The sequence below is a fragment of the Amphiprion ocellaris genome, chromosome 19 (genome assembly GCF_022539595.1).
Source record: "Amphiprion ocellaris isolate individual 3 ecotype Okinawa chromosome 19, ASM2253959v1, whole genome shotgun sequence".
Taxonomy (NCBI): domain Eukaryota; kingdom Metazoa; phylum Chordata; class Actinopteri; family Pomacentridae; genus Amphiprion; species Amphiprion ocellaris.
In genome coordinates, this window is record NC_072784.1 from 6,384,927 (window position 1) to 6,406,110 (window position 21,184).

A 21,184-nucleotide genomic window follows, 5' to 3' on the forward strand; every position below is an offset into this window, starting at 1 on the left:
GATTATTAAAGGTAGCATTGGACTAAGTTACAATAATTATAACTAGCCTGGAAAGACATCTAATACCATATAAAAAGCTATTCAGAAGGCTACAACTGCTAACTATGCTGAGGAACACAAGAAAAAAGCCCATTTTTTTTCAGCACTGCAGCCAAGCTGATAAAGGGTCACAGCTCAGTGGAGATGTTTCTGATTCTATGGTTAATGACCTCAGCACCTTGCCCAGTGTTTATTTTGTTGTTGTTTATCACTTTCCATCTTTTCCCTCTTCGCTCACCCCTCACCCCAACCAGTGCAGGTTAATGGCTGTTCACCCTGAGTCTGGTTCTGTTGGAGGTTTGTTTCTAATAATAGGGAGATTTTCCTCAATCGCAATGTCTAGACCATAGTATGCACAGTGCCCTGAGATAACCTTTGTTTCGATTTGGCACCATATCAACAAAACTGAATAGAATTGAATGGAATTGTTAATGCAGGAAAACATAAATTTCCCTCCAGTAACAAAAGCTGGTGACATATGAGTTTGCCTAAATATGTGCATCTGTGCCATTTCAAAAAATGTTGCATTCAAATGTAAGGCAGTAGATCAAAAGCATATATGCACAAAATATCAAATAACAAAAGTACGCACACTTACATTCAACAGCAGTTACTTTAACAGTGTGAATGATGAATGACCTGCTCATAACTCGCGTCATTTCCCTTGATAATGATCCTTTAAAACTTGGGTCAAAGTGTGATTGCTCTTCCTGCCTATGCTTACAGCCAGTTCTACACAGACCTGATGCTTATCAGATGTACCTAATGTTGTGTTTTTAAAACCAGAAGTCACACTGAACCAAGGCACGCAACATTGTGTAACCTATCATGAATACCAAAACCGAACACTCAGCCCAGTTTTACATGACTGTACACAGAGACAGAGTTTGCATGTGTGACCTCATGCCTCTGAAATTAGCACCTGATTGCAATCTGCAAAGGATGAGAAAACCAACCTGTTACCAATTTGAACCTTGTATTTGAATTGAAAAGATGCACCCTAACAGCTACATTCAGCTACAGCCATCCCAAATATCCAAACAGACTGGTGTCTTAATAAATACCATGTGACAGATAAGTCTTTGCTGGGAAAAATACACTTAGGTACACAGAAACACAGAAACTATGTCTGGCAGAAGCTGTGTAAATTATTTCTGGGTCAAAGAATGGGTCTTTTACATTTTGAAGATATTCCTGGAAGTACATACCAGTTCAGTGTGCAAGCATAAGATAACCTTTAATTAGTTTTTACATTTTTGAAAAAAAATAACCTGTCACTTTAAAAACAATTTACTGTTATTTACAATGACAGAAAAAAACATTAATTGACATGTTACTCTAAAAATTAGACTAAAGCTGTAAATATTGTCTATATAAAAAATGGCTATTTTATAAATGGTAATTTGCTCTTTTACAACATGACAGCATCTTTTGCTGTATTTAAAGCAGCAAAAAAAGTCATTTGCTGGTATTCACAAGAAGAAATATGTGTATTAATGAGTTTAAAAAAGGTAAATATTTGAGTGCTACTCTACACATTTCCCTGTTTTAAGTTACAGATAGTAACTGCAAAATTACAGAAAAATGATTAATTTACATGTTGAATGTAAGAAAAAACATGAATAAAACTGTACATAATGTCCACATCAATAGTTTGTACTTTTAGAAATAGTGATTTGTTCTTTTACAACCATAAAATTACACTATATCTATGAGTGTGTTTGTGGATAGGTAACATGTACACAAGCTACCCATCAGTCTTGGCTGACTGGAAAGGAATGGCAAAAAAATCTCATTGTACAAGAAAGTAACAGGGTCAGCGGGCACACAAACACAGATGCACACCCCTAGACTTGATTTTCAGTCACTTCATTCTCTGCTCATCAGACATCTATCTACCCATCTTAGCTCTGCTGGTCCCTTCCTAGTACTTTTCATTTCACCATTTATTCTCCTGTGGATATCCAACACCTCTTAGTTTTTTTTCTGATTGACAATCATTCCTTTAATCTAGCATCCCATTTACAATTTCTGTAAGGTCAGACCAAAAAAGCAGATATTGCCTTTAGTTGTCAGGAAAAGTTTTGTAAAAAAAAAAAACAAAACAAAACAAAAAAAACTTCTCTACAATCAAACTGATCCATCAAATAGAGAGCAATCAGCGTAGGGTTCACACAGAAAAACACTATTCTTCTTTATTATTCTGTTGAGCACCATGCTAGCTTTTAAAACAATGTTTGGATGCAGCATCTTGCATTTAGGTAATTGTGTTGAATTAACTAACACCAGGAAACTGGACCATATTACACAGATTCTCAAATCTCTACATTGGCTTCCTGTTTGTCAAAGGATAGATTTCAAAATCTGACTCCTGGTCTACAAAGCACTGAACGGTCTTGGACCAAAATACATCCTGGACTTATTAGCTCCATATGAAGCATCCAGAGCCCTCAGGTCATCAGGGGCAGGTTTGCTGTGTGTTCCCAGAACCAGAACCAAAAATAGTGAAGTATCATTCAGCTATTATGCTCCTCAACTGTGGAACAAACTTCCTGAACACCTGATGTCTGCTCAAACTGTCGGCTCTTTTAAATCAGGCCTGAAAGCCAAATTGTTTACTGCAGCTTTCTCTTAGATGCTCAATCTACTTTCTTGACTTTTAATGCACTTTTATGCTTTATTTCTATGATTTCAATGTCTTAATGAATACTTTTACATCATTTTAATAATGCTGTACACTTTGGCAACAATATTCTTTGTGCAAACTATAATTTTAAGGTAAATTTGTATTGTCTTGCTCATCAGGCAAACTTTTTGTGGTAGATTAATTTTGTAAGATTCACCTTAGACTGTATAATGTGAACTGTGTCCTATGAGTTCATGCATCTATCTGGTCCATGCTGCCAGAGTGGGCCTCTTGGCAGCTGCTGCTTCCTATATCACCACAGCAACTAACTGCTGGGTCATATTTACCCAGGATGCCATGCTGGCTAGGAGTAGGTGGACCAATCAAACTGAACGTGCTCTTCCCTTCCAGTAGCTCATTACTGCCACACTAAATCTTCACCCTCCTTTGTGTTTCCCCTTTCCCTCAGTTGCTCTCATTTCCCCTTTTCCCCACATGAATAGTGCAAAGCCAGATTACTCACACCGCTAAAGAGTGGGTCCTTACTGGAGACAAAATCACTTTTTTACAGCAACATATGTTTTTAATTTGATCACCTCATCAGCACAGCTTTTAGATGCTCTACTTATTTCCTCCACAACAGCTCACAGCCAATCATTTAGGCAATGTTAAAGTGAAATGGAAATAAGTTAGGTCATTCATGCATCAACTTTTAGGTTAGACCACAGCTCAGTCTCTGTTCGGATACAAGGCCAATCAGCACCACTGCAGTGACAGAGCACAGTTCACTGAGTGGTGAAATACTTCACTTTCACTCCAGTGAAACACTAGAAGTTGGAGAGCAGACAGTTATAAAAACAATATTTTCACACAATGTAGCTGCCATTTCCAGATATAAAATGACACGTATTTCCTGAAGTTGTTGTAAACTTTACTTACTATGTCAAACGAAATCAGAAAGGCAGAGCGCTTTCAGTCTTTTTTGTCACACAAGTTAAGACATGTTCTGTTGTGTTTATTTTGCACTGCAATTTAAAATAAATCAGTTTGAACAACTGCACACAGTCTGTCCCATGGGTGTACAATGTATGAATGTCACCTAAGGCTCCGGTGGTAGGAGATGGGCCTGTCTTGCACAGCAGGGTTTCCTTTGCTGCTAATAATTTATCCCCCATGAAGATTAAACAAACCCTCATTCTTCACATTCCAGAGCATTCCCCCCCTCCCTGCGTCTCCACAAAAGCCCCAATCATTACCATAACCCCCAATAATCAACCTCGTTTAACCTCGTACAGCCTTAGCACCTCTCTAACTCAGCGTACAGTTCAGTTTTCATATATTTAATCCACTGCAAACTAATACCTTGTGACTCTGCTCTTAGTAAATACGGTGATTTTGATTAAGAGGAGGTATCGTGACACAATCTACTGTTTTCCCAAAACTCTGCAATAAAAATGGTCTGCAGCCTAAAACACTATGGTCATCAGTAATGCAAACTGTATGTGATGTATTGTTAATGTGATAAAACACAGAAAAACAATAGCACTTTTATTTAGGCTCCAAGTCGAAATTGGTTACCTCAAAATTCTGAGCAGCAGTGAGCCACAGTCTGAGGGTAGACAGAAATTTCTCATTTGAACCGTAGGTCTGAGGTCTCGTAACCGCAGCCACCAAACACATTTTCCACATCCCTCGCTGAAACCAGACCTTAGTGTACAAAAACATTCTTAGCGCTAGGATCGTAATTACGTCCATTTATTTGTCAATGGTCCTCAGCAATATGGCTCCAGTTCAGTGCAGATCGAGCCAAAATCTAACCCCCAGACTGTACTCCTAATTGTTGCAAACTGTTGCTTTAACTCTGTGCATGTGAATGAGCCAGCTATCAAGCAATCCATAGTTACAATCTCATTCTTGAAGTCACATAAGTTGACACCTCCTCGACCCTCCTCTCAGCACAAGGGTACACATTAAAGAAACAAAAATACAACTTTCTAAACAACAAAAACTCTATTAAATGGAAGCTGGCTTTAAAAAGTGAATATTAACCTTTTGGAATCTTTGCAACTAGATGCAACACGTCTTTTCCACACCGAAGCTCAAGCTCTCACAATTTGCTTCATAAAAGAAGTCATAAAACGCAACTACACACAGTGAAAACTCGAGCGCCATGGCAACCACTTAACACGCAAAAAAAATCCTGAAAGATAGCCAGATAGCTGCTCTCTCATAAACCGTTATATGTAGGGAGGACTACACACAGCTATACACAAACTCACATGTTCACCCCCTAGTCACAGCAGAATATGATGATTGTATTAGTGCAAAGGTAATAAAGAAATGGTGGCCTGATTACACATAAAGGCCAAGGCAGGACAGAATCCAGAGCTACTTAAAACTGGAGGAACAAAGCTGTGAGTGTGTGTGTGTGTGTGTGTGTGCACATATGTGTATGTGTGAGCGGGACAGAGCTCATTCACATTCCCAGACAGTGGAAGTAGCAAACAGTCAGCATGATCTGGGAAGTGCTGCGGTCTGTGGGTACCTGCAGAGTATAACTGCCACTTTGAAGCTTTCCAACAATCATGAGACGCAAATTAAACACACTTAAGTTGAGTAATATGCCACATCCATAACAGCATCTCGGATAAGATAAATAATCTTGGACACTATCAGTAGTGGTTAAGTTGATGCAAACCGTCACTTTACATAATGGATTGTGTGGAATAGCGTAGAGAAGAAAGCAGACTTCTGTTAAAAAAACATTTAGGCTTCAAGCCCAAGCAAAGGAAACACTGATGGCATCATTAGTGTTATCAAATTCTGGAAAGCTCCATCCAAATGTCACCTAGACAGAGAATGAGGTGAAAATTTGTCTTAGGAAATTTGTGAGAAAAGGACTGGTGAACACTTTGAGAGCTTTAGAACCTTAGAAATTACTTTGAAAAATACATTTAAAAAGTAATCTTTGCAATGGAGAACAACATTAGTTAAAGATCTGGTATTGGCAGATACTAAACATAAAAAGACTCGGATCGGACTGGGGACAAAAAAACATCCCTAGTCCTTACATTCTCAAAAAATTCTTAATGAAATATATGTTCTAATTGACAATGTTGTTCATGAGATTGTTCCAGAGCAGAGAAAGCAGAGTTAAAAAAGTATAAAATGAAGGGGAATCAATAAAAAATTTATTCCTAAAATTAAATTATAGCAGTGATAACGTAAAAGATGGCATATCAGTTTTTAATTAGTGCAAAAATTGCAGTGTATAACATAGCAGTTGAGGCCTTAATGACTAGAAATTGTTAAGATATCAGCTGAGGAAAAAACTACAATCGTAAAGATACTCTGGTTCACCTTTATCACCGGAGTTATAACCATGTATGTTTTTTCACATATGGCCATTTGCAACGAGTGACTGACTAAACAGCTCAATGGCATTACTCACTGTAAAAAACTGTTGAACCAGCTGCCAGTTCACAAGCCTGTGAACAGAAGGACAAACAGCCCCACAGAGCTGCCTGTCCCTTTACATGTACCAGCGTGTGTGTGTGTGCGTGTGTGTGTGTGTGTGTGTGTCTGTGTGTGTCTGTGTGTGTGTCTGTGTTGGAATTTGGATGCCCCTGGGTTCCCTCGCTTCCAGCAGTGGAGCCAACTGGGTGTGGCAGTTTTCAACAGCTGGTGAGCGAACAGAGGTGACATCAAAGCAAAACTGGATGGTTATTTCTGATTTTACAGTTATCAGTGTATATGCTTCATCATCAAGCACAAATAATACAGTCTCCTTAAGTGCCAATCACGAACAAAATACGAAGAGTGACACTGCATGACATGTAGGTGACAGATGTCATTTTCACACCGACGCTAAATGAACAAATGGGTGGAGACTGTAATAAACCCCACTGACAGTCACAGGATGTTCCCTTGTGCATCTGGCACAAGTGAATACTTCCCAACAGAGTGAAGAATGTGGTAAAGGAGAGGGTGGCATGGTGGGAAAGGAACCGATAGCAGAATGTAGAGGGGAAACTGGAGATAGCAGAGAGGAAGAGCTCAGGGTAGCGCATCGCAGAGGTGATGTAACGAGGGGAAAAACGGAACCAAAATAGGAACTTTCCAGCTATAAATATTGGCATGTCACCCGTTGACATGCTAGCAGATGAAATCCTAGGGATGTTTCACTACTTCTGATTCAGTGATGACAGATGGCAGCTGAGATCACAGACAGAAATAGACTCTCATAATGACGTATGGAATGTCCCCACCCCGTCGGAAGCAGCAGCAGTGTGTGAAGGACCACCTGGGAGAGTGTGTGAGGGCAGTGACAGATCCAGCACACAAAGGAAGAGACGGAGCTTTTATCACCATTTACACCTGAAGCTTCCTCTTTCAAAGCACTAGTGCAGTGCTAGTTTAAAGCGTGCTTTCTCGGTATCATTGACCAACTATTCATCCAAACAACTTCCCACTGGACACTGACTGCATTAGGTTATTAATATGTTAACATTAAAAGTCCAGGGAGGGAGAGTTTTAACACTAACACTCTCTCGAAATGGGTCTGAGTATAACGCAGTCTGGGGAGAGATTTTTTTAAATTACTCGATTAATATAAAAAGAATCTATTAAAATGTCTCATTAATATTTTAACATTTCATTAAATCTTCTGAACATTATCATCTAATTTTAATGCAACTGCTGTGTTATGATGTTGACAATAATAAAAAAGAGCCTATTTGTCGGCACAAATAGCTCAATGCAATCAGTGTTATACTAACTTTCCCTGAACTAGAGACTCAGTACTGAAGTACTTGACCTAAAACTGAAAACAGTATTCACTTCATCACTTCAGTAATAAACAGTTAAAATAGTCACTGGCAAATGTATTTTCATATCAGTGTGGGGAAAGAAAAAACAAACACCTTAGACGATTTACTGAGAGTAACAACCTAAATCAGCTGGGACAGACTCCAGCTGAGACCCTAATGAGGATTAAGCAGTGTATAGATAATGGATGGATGGATGAACAGAATGATAGCGGAGAGTCTGATAGGAGAAGACTCTAGAGATTGCAAGTAACATTTATCAATCGACCTACTGACTTTATTTTTGATTAATTGATGAACGCTGGAGAAATAAATTAGAGACTACACTTGTAAAATATGGCTCACAGCTGCAGTGGCATGAAGGCAACAGGAAAAAAAGGACTTCATACAATCTTCAAGCAGTTGTCAAGATGTTTGGCAACTATTCCCACTTAAAGTAACCCAGAAGAACTCTGCCTTCATTCCAATAAAATTATACATGACTTATCATTTACAGTAGATTTAAAAAGTTAAAACAGGCCCATCAAATTTGACATATGTAAAGTGTTTTAGATTATAAGAGCAGGCAGAAACACATTGAGATTTCATACCAAGAGCCAAGAAAAACAGACTCAGTCCAATGAAAATGTGACATTCTGTCTTCAACTGTGCTAATACTGGCTTTGAACTTTTATGAAATAGGAGCAATGGACAGGATAAACATGAGATTTTAGAAAAGTGTTGCTCACGTACAGAAGGTAGTTGCGTGCTAAATTAATTTTCTCAGCTTTATGGGCCATCGGCTTGGGTTTGGCTTGTAAGTCTCGTGTTATACTGTCTGAGCTGTACTCTACAGAGAGCATTCAGACAGGCTTTTGGAGTCTTTCCCTTTTCAAGTCCCACAAAGCACATTTTTCAAATGCTTCTGATGCAGGGGTGAAATGAGAAAAGTCTGGGAGGGAAAAAGAGGGGTTCTCCAGACAGATAGACCTAGAGATAGAGTGTGAGAGAGAGGCGAAGAGAACAAGGTCCCACATGTTTCTCAAGAAGGGGTGCTGGACTGGTGTGCTAAACATCCTTGGGCTAATTAGAAGACTCTTTGAAATCTAATATGTCCATTCCATTGCATTAAGTGTGCTTCACGTCTGTTGCCCTGAAGATATGCACCAACTACATGGCTGTGCAGCAAAGAGACAACATGTGTGTGTTGACAGTGGAATGGAAATTCATGGCTTAACATCCCAGTCAGGAATCAGTAGGCGGGACTATAACATCTGGTGACAGTGGGGGCGAGCTGGGTAATGCTAGGAATAGGTGGACCGACCTAGAGATTATGTAGGAAGAAGAGAAGAGCAATACACAGAAGAGCCATGGGGTAAAAGAGAGTAAGCTACTGAAAAGATTTCAGTTGCTGGTTATTATTCACACAAAGCACACAAAGACTACATACAAACAGACAGAATACTACATGGGGAAAAGAGAAATATGGCAACAGCGCAGCATAATCTACTTTTTGTTTGGTTCACTAAGCAGAGTGACCATGCCAAACAACTTATCAGCCATGTCAAAATAGCAGAAACACTCGTGTTCTCATTTCCCACAATAGTGAAGGAGTGTGGGGTCCATTCTCAGGCTCTGATACACTGTCACTATTCACACCATTATTTATTAGCCAGATATATTGGAATCTGTATGTTGTTGGCCAAAGAGCAAACTTCTTACAGAGCACAATGCAACAAAAGTTGTTTGAGGGTAATTTAGAAATGGTCATCACAGAGTTTACCCAACATGTAGCTAAAATACATATCAACTCCTACAAGTACCTTGGTCTCTGGCTGGACTCCCTTTCCTCATATGAGCCAAGTACACCTACATGCTTATTTACAACACAAACCTACATCATACAGTAGTGCATATGAATCTAAGACATTTGAGGTTCCTGTATTAGGATCTCACCATCGCTGGAGATTTTCCGACAGTTAACAAAAGTATAGGAATAAAGTGGCAGAAAGGAGAAGGACGCCACTCTGTCATTTCAAATTGAGACATCTCCAGTGAAGCATCAAAGACAGCTCCCTGGTTGCTTGCTGCTGCCATATCTCATCATGTCCATCTGCACTCCTTTCCTTTCCTTTCCTTTCCACTGTCAAAAAGGACTACATGTCCATGATTCTATAGAAATAAAATACATATTATTGTCATTGTTGCTCAAGGGCTGCTGCTAGGATAGATTTAATACATGTCTGGCTCAGGGTTATTTCCTAAACACATGCAAGGCAGTGGACATTTTGAGTTGGCGTTTGAACTCCAGGTTTTACACGTGCACAGCTTTGTTTATGCTAACAGAGTCTAAGTGCTGCAAAACAGTGTGCCTACAGAGAGTGTAAAATTAGCCTTGTGCTGTTGGGTGTTGCCTTTGCGCCAATGAAAGGGGAGAGAAAGCAGTTGCGGGAGATATGGCAGAAAGAATTTGGCAATGTAATCGATTGCAGATGGCAGCCGTCGGGTGGCTTGTATGGTCCACAGTGGTTCTTTGTGATGGTTAGGCCTGCCATAATCCAACAGGACAAGGCAGTTTTCGTGTGTGTGTGTGTGTGTGTGTGTGTGTGTGTGTGTGTGTGTGTGTTTATGCTGGCACCTCTAATATCACAGTGCTAAGCTCTGCAGCTCCACAGGAATTCCAGACACACAAGGGGGAGCAGGGGTTCAGTCACAGGGAGGAAACTGTATCAGTGTGATACTATGTGACACGATATGACTGAATATGATGAAACTGGTGGTAAAATAAAAAATAGCTCACTAAATCTAAAAAACATAAAGGGACAAATACAAGTCACTGCAGCAGTAACAATTACAGGTGGAACAATTACTAAAAAAGCTCATTAAACAGAGGGCGGATGAAGCAGTCGGCTCATTCCTGTTCTCCCTGGCCTTCGGTGGGTTCTGGGTGTCAGAGAGAGGGCAGTCACAGCATCAGACAGGTAACTCAATCTGCTGTGGGTTCTGGCATCACTGCTATGTGTCTCTCATGACAACACTATCCAAGAACGAGGGCAGTACTTGACAGTGGCTCCACTTTAAATCATCTCTCAAGTAAACAGACGTAACCTGCAACCTGCACTACCAACTGGCTCATAAATTTGGCCTTTGTGTCTTAAAATAAATGCAATACTTTAAAAATCTTGTGCACCAGAGTAAAATAGGCGCAGTAAAATTTGTTGTCCTAATATTTAAGTATTATGTGATTTCTACCAGGCTCCTAAAAATCCATCCAACTGCATAGGAAAACAAGGATAAAAAGTCAGGATTCAAATTTCTTTCCATTAAGTAAGTCTCTTACATCTTTCCTGAATATCAGTCTGTCCAGGTCAGGTAGGAAAAAAGTTGAAGTATGTATATGTGGGGGGAGCTGCAACCATAAATCAAAACTGATGTATGACCCCCAAACAGAAATATGATTTTATCCTGTATGAACTCCACAGCTGCCTGTCATTAAAGATACATCTCCTCATGAGGACTGTATGTACGTGTATGAGACAGACTGTGTTTGCAGCATACTGTTTAAACAGGCTTCTCCATTTGTCTGAATGATATATCTTGAACTGTATTGAGTACAGATAGCCCTTTTGAAGACCGGCAAAAAGTCTCACACACACACTCACACACACACACACACACACACACACACACACACACACACACACACACACACACACACACACACACACACACACACACACACACTCACTCACACTCACACACACTCACACACACACACACACACACACACACTCACACACACACACACACACACACACACACACACACACACACACACTCACTCACACTCACACACACTCACACACACACACACACACACACACACTCACACACACACACACACCCACACACACACACACACACACACACACACACACACACACACACACACACCTGTCTTGTCACTCAGGCCCTGGGTGTGCCCTTCACCAGCCCTCTTCTCCAGCCCTCACTGCCCCAACAAGCGGCCTCATTTCCCAGGGAAGAACTGTGCAGCTCCAGGCCTCCCTGCCTGCACCTACACACACAGCACCCTGGTCCCAGCCCCCTTCAGACTGCACAAAGCCCCTATTGTGAGGCACAATGCTGGCCGCCCCCTCTGCCTTTCCCCTGTACCCTCTACTCTGTTTCCCCCATAAACTCTGTCCTGTCTGCCCCCTCTGGCTTTGCCTCACTCCTTCGTTTTTCGGCTCTGCAGTCTTTGCCTTCTTTCCACTCTACACTCAGCTCTTCATTGTTCAATCTTCACAACCAATCCTGGTGATCGCATCCGTGGGGGTGTTGCGTCTGCCCTTGTTTATCCCTGTTCAACCTTTTCCCAGTATCCCCTTCGATATTGAAGTCTCCAGCAATGCCTCTTCTTCCCCCCTGTCTCCCCCTGCACACCCCTCCCTCTCACCTCTATGTTCCAACACATTTCCCACTTCTTTGACTGTTGTGTTACCTCCTATATTCCCTTCTCGGCTCTGCAGGATAGATATTTCATATCTTGCAGTATCTGTGGTTCATGACGCAAGGCAGAAACTAAACAGAGAATACAGCTCTCTCTGCAGCACATCTTCTGTTATTTGGGGATCTGTTACTGAAATTCTATTAAGTGTGTGATTTGTCTATGAATAATTATTTGGATAATGACGTGATTCATTAGTCTCTGCATTATTTAGCAAGGAAGACTTTCCAGCTCGCTACATGAAGTTCCTCTGGACTTGCTGAAGCAAAAAGGAGTAAGCAAAGTTTATTGACTATTTTTTAAGAATGTGGACAATTTGTATAGAGTGCATTTACACCCAGCTGAGATCTGGTCAAAATGCAAGCAAGACCCCTTCTGTGTGCATGGACACTTGCATTAAGACCTGATTTTCCTTATCCAGATGGAACACACACATACAGATCACACGTCTAAAAGATGCACAAAACTGTAGGCATACCACCTGTAAACCTTACTATTCATCCTTCTTTCATTTCTAACAACCGCATACCTGAAATCAACAGCACTTAAGCAGCAATGTAGGAAAATAAAAACACTACAAACAGGCAGTGGTTTTACTTTGTGTTTGCTCAGTCATTTCTGAACATGTTGTGCCTACAGTGCCATCTGTGTTGCTCCAGATTTCTGGAGCTGCACAATTCTGCAAGTAATTCCATCCAGCGTTAAGGCCCGTAAGCAAGCTGAGCTGCAGTAACAGTAATGTACAGGGCAGGTTTCACCTGAGTGTGAGTCTGCTTAATATGTTGCCCTGGGAAACAGCACGGGTCCGAAACAAACAACTGATGAGATGAAACGAAAAAATAAAATGAAATAGGAGTGCTGCACAAAGGCATACATGCTGACAAAGGGAACGTGGCATTAGCCTAGCCCTGTGGTCTGACTAGCTGAGAAGTGAAATAAGAGAAAACAGGAACATAATGTTGTCATTTAAATAGAGGCCTAACCATGGCTACCCTGGCTATATCCCGACACTTGTCTTCATGTGTTTCCTGATCAACAGGGTGAGAAGGAAGAGAAAAAACTAAGCTGCCACAGAGCTTCCAGCCGAGCTGTGGTTTGTATTTTTCATGTAAAGTGAAAGGTGACCAAAATGCCTTCAAGGATGTGGGGAATTTTCTTTGGTGTCTTCCGAGCCAGGACATTCTGGTTGAAAGAAAGAAAAGAACTGAAGAAACCCAGCAAAGCAGTGGAAAATGAAAGACGCCAGCTGCTCTACTCACTGACAGAAGAAAGAAAGCAATTAGAAAACAGTAGGAGATCCCAAATAGTTCTCAATGGCTAAAAAACGCAACCTGAACAAGTAGCTGTAATAAACAGACAGGAGAGTCTGTCAATAACTCCAACAAAAGTCCCTCACTGCAGCCTGCTAAAATTCTGTCACTCCTCAAGTGACACCTCTATTCGAGATCCCTGGGGAAGGTTATTTTGGTTGCACACACTGACATGCACATAGGTATCCATGGTGATGCATCCCTCAGCTCATAGAAACCCAGCACTGGGTAATCGGCTGCTCGGACGACTATGACAACTTGACGATGACTCAGCTTGTAGAATTTAGCACAGCATGGTATGAAGGACTGGAACAGCAGTGACCTCATTCCATTGGCTGCTTTGCCCTGCTCGTTGTGAGGGGTCCCAAAGAATGAACAAGGAAAAGGGGGTCAGAGAAAAGAATGGTGGCACAAGAGAGGTGTCCTATATCCAGACAAACATCTCGCATAGTTACAACAGGATGGTGCAAGTGTGGGTGTGTGTGATTCTTTGTGTGTTTGCGGCTCTATCTAGAGCGATAGTTGTGTCAAGCACGTGGTAAGTGGAACAAAAAAGGTACACACCTAAGGAAATAAATGATCCAGGTGGTAATGAATGAAGGAGCTTCAGTAGGTGCAACATTAGCCTCATGTACAGTATACAAAGAAGTGAGTACACCTCTGTGCAATATCAATTAGATGTATTTTCTCTTATGAACACAAAAGCTACTTCAGAAGGACTACATCAAAAACATAGGTCCCAATGTAGGTCAGTGAAACAAAACACAAGTTACAAAAACCTGCAATCACTAAAGCAAACCTGAGATTTATAATTAGTTTAACTGCATAAACATGGTTTTAAAAGGATCTGTGAAAAGCAGAAAGGTCTTTGTTTTGTAGCCATGAGCTGTGTCTATTTGCATGTCTTCATCATGGCTCCACATGGAAAAGAAGTACCAGAGGAACTGACAAGCCAGATTGTGAGGCAGGAAGGTTGGTAAACAATTAAAAAATGACTGAAACACAGCTGCAGCAGTAATCGAGACACACATGAGACACCTTAAAAGATTCTGAGCCAAACTTTGAAAAACGTTGGTTGGGCTCTAACCCTGCGAAGCCAAGGGTTTGGGAGACGAAGCCTGCTGAGAGCAGAGGCGAGAAAACAGCGTGAGGGCATGTAATGATAGGGAGACTACAGCACATCAGTCAGAAACACAAACCCTGGAGCAAACAGCTGCAGCCGTGGAGGTCTGCCATACAATCAGGGACAGCGTCACATCAAGGCTGAAGTACATCCGGATAAATAAACCACACACTGGCAAAATGCTATTTAAAGAATTAAATCACTTAGATGTGAGCGACCATTCAAGAGAGACAAAAGGGAGAAACTATCACTGTTGTTCCACAGTTTGACAGTGATGACACACAGCAAAGGCAGAAGCTGTCTAAACACTGATAGTCTGGTAAAGGTTCTGCTTATCACAGCAGTTCTTCTACATCACAGATTTGAAAGCAATTAGTCAGTGCCCAAAGTGGGTCATAGTCCTGTACCTTGTGGGTCATTATCTTGTAATTGTGTTCATATTTTGAGAAATTATACACAGCAGGCTAGTGAGGGCTTCAATACAAGTCCAACAAAACAAGTTGCAAAACTCTTCACCAATATAACATGCTCTATTAACACTATCTTACTTTTATCAGGATGGATGGATTTTGATTGGATCCTGGTCCATCATAAACTGCTCCCGGTTCCGAGTATGCAACAGCTGTAGCTCAAAGTATAAACCACCTATGCAGTACACGTGCAGGATGAAAACACATCCACAGCATCGGTACAGCAGGTCCACATAATGACAACATGAAGAGTGATGTTGGTACCTGAACCTGTTCTCTCTCTGCCTCCTTCTCTGCCTCTGTTTCTCTTTTACTTTCCTATAAATCCCTCTGTCACAGAGCATCAGCTCTTGCAGGCAAGCCTCTCACCACCCACACTATTAGGAGCTTAGAGATCGCACTCTGGCCACTTGCAGTACATTACTCTTAGCTGAAACACAGAAAGAGGCTGCTGTGCCTCTCTGCTGGTACAATATGTCCATTTACTGCAGAAACAAAACTACAACAAAAGTACGTTTCCAAGAGGATATGATTCTAATGATACATGTACCTTTTAGATGAATTGATAAACCATTCGGAACTACCGTAGTTTGCTTTTTAAACTGAGAGTAAAGTCTGTAAGTAAGAGTTTCTCAGTGTTACAGTATTTCTTTAAAATCTGAGTGCCACAATGCAAAACAGAAACATACTGCTACATAAATCTACCCTTCTTAACCCTATCAGTGCTAGGCTATTTTCAGGGTAACCTCACTTACATCTTTCACACTTTTATTCATGTGCTAACATAATTGCACAAGGGTTTTCTAATCATCAATGAGCCTTTCAACACCATTAGCTAACACAATGTAGCATTAGAACACAGAAGTGATGGTTGCTGGAAATGTTCCTCTGTACCTCTATGGAGATATTCCATTAAAAACCAGCCGTTTCCAGCTAGAATAGTCATTTACCGTATTAACAATGTTTAGACTGTATTTCTGATTCATTTACTGTTATCTTCATTGAAAAAAACAGTGTTTCTTTCAAAAATAAGGACATTTCTAAGTGACCCCAAACTTTTGAACGGTAATCTATCTATCTATCTATCTATCTATCTATCTATCTATCTATCTATCTGGGGTTTTTTTTGTTGTTTTTTTCAGAACAGTCTAGGATATCCAGATCTTCCATCAAGGGAAAGAAATTAAGAAATTGTTGTTTTTCACGAGTAATTTCACATTTCATAATGGCGTATAGGGAGATTGTCTGAAATCTGGTAATATCAGACTGATGATGGTGGAATACTGTATGACTTGAAAAAACATGCGTTTGGTGCCAAATGGGAAAAATCATTGCAATGAAAAACAAATCCATGATTCTGTGTTTATTTTTCATTCAAAGTGGGATGTAATATCAGATTTATGTTGAGAAACAACACTGTCATCGGAAAGGGAAAGTTCTGCTTTGGTGTGTTGATTTGCGATAGGGCTATGTTATGAAACAATAGACTTCATGACTTATTTAACCGAGAAACAGGAATGTGTAAATGGGTGAGAAAATTAGAAGAAGACATTACTTTGTTAGTTAGATCTGTTTTCATAACATTATGGCTTTGGTATGTACAAAAAAGTAACAAGGATAATTAGAAAGCTCTGGATGTGATCTTTCTTGTGATGTGGTCGTAACACATCATTGCATAGATACTGATGAGTCTAGGTGTTTGCATATTGATGCAATGATGAGTTCATGAGTAACTGAAACAGAGTGGGTGTGAAGATGAACACAAAACTGCATTCAGGTTGTAAATATGATTAAATTTAATATAAACTCAACCATTGTTTCTTGCTAATACTTTGTTGCACAGATAAGTAACTAACATTCTTGTGAAGGTAAATTTGTGCAATTTAATTTGACATGTGCTCCACCTTACTGCAAAAAAGACGTAAATGAGGAGAAGGGATGTGGTTTTGGATGCCTCTTCTGGGCTCTGAGCGTTAAACAATGACATCAATATGATTTGAAACCCTGTCTTAAGTTGAAATTGTGTGCTTGGAAAAAAGTTGCAGGAGTTGAAAAACAAATCAGTTCGTGGTTTGGAGAAATAACAGCACACAGAGCCAAAAAGTTACATAAGCATACCAATGGCTAATAATATTGAGAACAAGCTTAGTATGAACAATGCAACTTAACGCTTCAATCCTAAAGCCTTTGCCCAGTGTTTACAGTCTTAAAGATTGTGTTGAACAGCCTCATATTACTATGCACTCATCAAATAACCACACGTCACCAGTGATACAGCTGGAAAACCTGCCACATAGTTAATCTGCTACTTAACTCCCTCCATGACAGCAGACATAATCAGTGATGTCACCTCTTCGCCGACCTTATGACCTTTCACACACTTTACACACTGTCTTCACATACTAATCTCCTGTACTATGCAGTCAAACCCCATGGTTCCTGCTAGTGAGCTAAACTCCGTGTGAGGACAGATCAAAATGCAAATACACCTGTAGAAGAAACAGCGCACCTCAGTTTCCAAGTTGAGTGAAAAAATCCTAATAAACTAAGTCTAAGTTTGCATTTCTGATGATAATTGAGTAATTATTGTGTTCTCTAATTCAATTAATCCATTAAACAACATTGCCAAAACCTAAAATTGTCATTGATGACAAACGCAAACACATTCAATTTTCATACATTTTTGTGTGAAGCATTTCATAAAATCACGTTAAAAGGTCAGTTTAAGGTCAGCAGGTATTTGCTGTGTCGTACCTTGAAGCATGCAGCGGTATGCAGACTCAGAGATGGCATAAATGTGTGGCGGCATCTCGTGCCTCTTCTTCCCTCTGTACATCTCTATGATGTTCTCTGAATAGATGGGCAGGTTCTTGTAGGGGTTGATGACCACACAGAAAAGGCCAGAGTATGTCTGTAATTAACGATACGAAACAGAAAACAAATAGTGAAATACATGCTGCAGCTCAAAGGTAAAATCAGAACAAATTCATAAAGTATGAACACATATATGCCATGAATATTCCTACAATTCTGCCTAAAACGGCAAAATAAGCTCTCACTGGAACTGTAATTGGATATAAACACAATATGTAAAACATCAGTGTCTTGTAGATTAAAAGGAGCGTGCACATTTCAAGCTTTATAAATCATCTGGCCTGCATTGTGTCACTGCAGCAAGACTTTTCATTACCCGCTTTTTAGGAGCTTACATCATCACAGTGGGCACGCAACACAGTGATAGACACAGAGCAGACTGTTAAAAGTGTCAGACACATTTGAGGGAATGGCGACTAAATGAAACATAGAACAGGCACTGCTTTGTGAAGCAACAAAAGACCCCAAGAGTCCTAATGAGAGCTTTTAAATATAAAACAGCACATGATGTGAATAAAAGCATTTATGCATATTATAAAGACTCATGTTGCAGCAAATAGCATGCGGTGCAAACATTTAGCCTAGTTTCTGACTTGTGGTGTTGCATTTGGCTATGCAATTAGCCTGACAATCTCTCCCTAGAGAGAGTGTGTGGTATGAAGGCTTCTCAGCTATGCTGTAGGCTGAATCGACCAGGCAGCAAGGCAGCCGGGAATGAGAGAGAGGCCCTGGTGGGGCAATGGCTCTCATTCTGCAGATGCTATAGAGGCTTTGCATTCCCCCTATAGTTGATAAAGAGAAAGAGGTGCTTACCAGGAGTATGACCTTCATCACTGGCATGTTAGGCTTTTTCTAGGGGCCTCACCTCTGTGTATCTCACACAGAGGTGAGCATACAGCACATACCTACAGAATGTAAAGCTTATCCACAGTTGCATGCATGTGTATACAAATAAACAGATGTATCCATCCATTATCTATACACCGCTTAATCCTCACTAGGGTCGCGGGGGGGGCTGGAGTCTATCCCAGCTGACTCAGGCGAAGGCAGGGGACACCCTAGACAGGTCACCAGTCTGTCGCAGGGCCACATACAAAGACAAACAATCACTCTCACATTCACACCTACGGGCAATTTAGAATAATCAATTAACCTCAGCATATTTTTGGACTGTGGGAGGAAGCCGGAGTACCCGGAGAAAACCCACGCATGCACAGGGAGAACATGCAAACTCCATGCAGAAAGATCCCGGGAAAGCCGGGACGTCAACCAGGGACCTTCTTTCTGCAAGGCGAAAGTGCTAACCACTACGCCACTGTGCAGCCCTAAACAGATGTATATAATGTAGAAAAAAACTCAAAAACCACAACAACTTATAAAAACAGGGTTTCAGAAAAAAAATTCGAAGCAAAATCTGGGAAAAGTTCTGTAATGCTGAAGCTGAAATTCTTTTCAGGAGTAGGCGCCTCTTTTAGCTGCCAACATGGCAAATGGAGTTAATAAATAAAAAAACACATGTTCTATACAAACTGCCATCTGTAATAAATAACTGAACCTCCGTTTTAAAGAGCTTTCATTATTAAAATGCTATTTATTCTATCACTGCTGCTGTCAGTAAATGGCAACACACTATGATACAGTAAAACCAATAACCAATATTTAGAAAAACTGCGTCTGACAGTGAACTTTTCATATCAAACATCAAGACATCTGCTTCGTAATTAAAACTGCATTCAAGGCTGAGTGAGGTACTGAGACATGAGTGACTCAGCAGCCATAGGTTTACAAAGGGGCTCCAGAGAGCAGACGGCATACTGTAGCCGTTACGTAACGGTTCAGTTAGGGCCCTCAGTCAGCACTGAGCAACTGATGCTGTACTGCTGATACAGAGAAAAGGCCCAGAAAAAGGAAGGTGGTGAAGGAGAGACAGAGGCAGACAGCAATGAAGAGTGGAGCAATGATCCAGCTGACAGAGCTCCCTGAGGTCCAATCTAAGTGAGAAGCAGAGGCGTAACACTGAACCGTGTTCTCAGCCTTCCTGCAAATTGCTCCCTACCTGAGGGGAGGAGAGCTCAGAAAGAGAGGGCCTGCTGAAACTCTAACTCTCCACTCTCCTTTTCGAGGCTAATGAAAAATTAATTCCCCCGTATCTGAAAACTGGAGCTGCTATAAATAGGGAGTCTGTTCTGTTGTGTCAGTTTGGCTCTGTCAGATGCAGCAGCAGCATGCAGAGAGATACCTGAACTGTACGTTCAAGTGTCAAAAGTGGTCGAGCTGGAATTGCGTTTTGCTGAATCATGTCAGTGTATACATGTTTTATTGGGTTAAAGCTGAGTTGAAACTGTGCATCAGTTTTAGGTTTTATGCCTCTTAATTGCTTGTGAAACACATTGTAATCCCTTAACATAAAAACCAAGGCTGCATTCAGATGACTTTTATTCAGGACAAAGTTCGAAGTCTCGTAATAATCCCTGACAACCAACTGAAAAAAAATCCTCGAAATCAAAAAGAAACAAGCACTTTACATGCTTGTTACATCAAATCCGTTGCTTCCGCACCAGTAATTATTGTGAAAAATCCTGCAGGATCAATGCTGTATAAAGAACATTTACTCCCACTGTTGCCAGCAAGCAGAGCGTACAACTAACTCAACGCCGCCTGCCAAACACCCTTGCCCGGCCCAGACCAGGAAAGAGAAGGTGATATTTCCACTGTGAAATCAGATCCAGTGGAGGGGATGCCGTGGCCTAGTAACAGCTGAGCAACACACAGGCAACAGCAGACACAACAGCCGACCCCATCTGCCACCTCTGATCAGTCAGGCGGCATGCCTGCGTTGACGTACCGTTCTCCACTCCACAGGCTGGATAGGGCATTCTGGGTGCAGAGGGCGCCTCGTTGTCATTGATCTGTGTGGAGTACAGGAGACTTTGACCATTCCCCTGACAGCGCTCCGCTCCAGTGATTTCATAACGAAGCTGACAAATACCTCAGACTTGGCTTTTGAAATGTGGCTGAGATGGAGGGTTTGAAAACACTAACAGCAGCAGAGCAACTGAATGAATTTTGCATTCATTTTTGAGCTGGGTAACCAATTAGATGGCTTTAAACCTACACATCAGGCCATTAACAATGCACTATGAACCAGAGGAAATGCACGTTCAGCAGAGAGTACTTTTGTAAAAAGCATGTGAACAAAAAAAGCCAACAGGTTACATTAAAGCCCAACATCCTGCAGGAGCCCATGTCCGACTTTGTTTGTCTATATGCTGCTTTACCTGTTGCCCTGCAGGAGATTTAGCATTAGAAAAAGTACATTCTGAGGAGGGAAATTAGACAAGTTTGGCTAGCATATGTCTAACACAGAAAGCAGGTAACATCCATGTAAGAAAAGGAAGAAAGAAGGAAATAAAGTCCATGTCAGGAC

At 41.0% G+C, this 21,184-nt stretch overlaps 1 protein-coding gene across 5 annotated transcripts in view; it reads right to left on the reverse strand.

The window, feature by feature from the left end:
• Nucleotides 1-21,184, reverse strand: part of LOC111568805 (myosin-10-like) — a 67,644-nt gene that overhangs the window by 40,269 nt on the left and 6,191 nt on the right. For all 5 annotated transcript variants that reach the window (XM_055005246.1, XM_055005244.1, XM_055005248.1 and 2 more), the window contains exon 3: nucleotides 17,638-17,794. In XM_055005246.1, the coding sequence (XP_054861221.1) occupies nucleotides 17,638-17,794 (157 nt within the window). The remainder of the gene's footprint in view (nucleotides 1-17,637; nucleotides 17,795-21,184) is intronic.